The sequence below is a fragment of the Eurypyga helias genome, unplaced genomic scaffold (genome assembly GCF_000690775.1).
Source record: "Eurypyga helias isolate BGI_N326 unplaced genomic scaffold, ASM69077v1 scaffold20040, whole genome shotgun sequence".
Classification (NCBI taxonomy): Eukaryota; Metazoa; Chordata; class Aves; order Eurypygiformes; family Eurypygidae; genus Eurypyga; species Eurypyga helias.
In genome coordinates this window covers 1-749 of record NW_010224003.1, presented here as the reverse complement: position 1 = coordinate 749, position 749 = coordinate 1, and the positions used below count along the sequence as shown (strand labels likewise).

The window sequence follows — 749 nt, the reverse complement described above, 5'->3', positions numbered from 1 at the left end:
GGGTGGCGGCAGCGCCCACCGTGCCCCCATTCTTTCCCGACGCGGGTTTGGTTTTCCACGGTTGTATTTCCCTCCGGCCGCGCCCTTTGCAGCCACAGGTCTTGTTTTCCAGGGTGGATGTGACCGAGGATGGGATGAAGGCTCTGGTGACGCTCTCGAGCGGTGACATGCGCAGAGCCCTCAATATCTTGCAGGTGCGGGCCGTGGCCGCTCTCCCCTCCCGTGAGCCGGCAGCAGGCAGCGGCCCTGGAGGGGTTGGTGCAGGAAGGGCTGAGCTCTTCATCCTTTCTCCACCCTCCTCCTCCTCAGAGCACCACCATGGCCTTCGGGAAGGTGACGGAGGAGAACGTCTACACCTGCACGGGACACCCCCTCAAGTCGGACATTGCCAACATCCTCGACTGGATGCTGAACCAGGACTTTTCCACCGCCTACCGCAGTATCCTTTGCCCTCCGCTGCTATAAATCCTTCTCTTTGCCAGGGCTCCCCGGCCTCTGACCTCCTGCTCCCCCTGGGGTGGGTGCTGCTCGCTGGGGAGGGTCCTGGGGGTCGTTGTGGGGGTGAGGAGTGGGATCTCACAGGGAAAGGTTTGGAAGAAAGCCCTTCACTCGCTCTTTTTTTTTTGGAGCTGAAGACGCTGAAGGGCTTGGCCCTGCAGGACATCCTCACCGAGATCCACCTCTTTGTGCACAGAGGTAGGGGGGGCTCCCGGGGCCGGCTCCTGGGAGGGGGCCAACCATCCCCTCCG

General features: G+C 62.6%; 1 protein-coding gene across 1 annotated transcript in view; it reads left to right on the top strand.

The window, feature by feature from the left end:
• Positions 1-696, top strand: part of RFC5 (replication factor C (activator 1) 5, 36.5kDa) — a gene marked incomplete at both ends in the record, with an annotated part of 1056 nt that extends 360 nt beyond the window's left edge. Inside the window, 3 exons of the mRNA XM_010160163.1 lie at positions 113-194; positions 310-442; positions 622-696. Coding sequence (XP_010158465.1) covers positions 113-194; positions 310-442; positions 622-696 — 290 coding nt within the window. The remainder of the gene's footprint in view (positions 1-112; positions 195-309; positions 443-621) is intronic.
• Between the last annotated feature and the right edge of the window lie 53 nt (positions 697-749).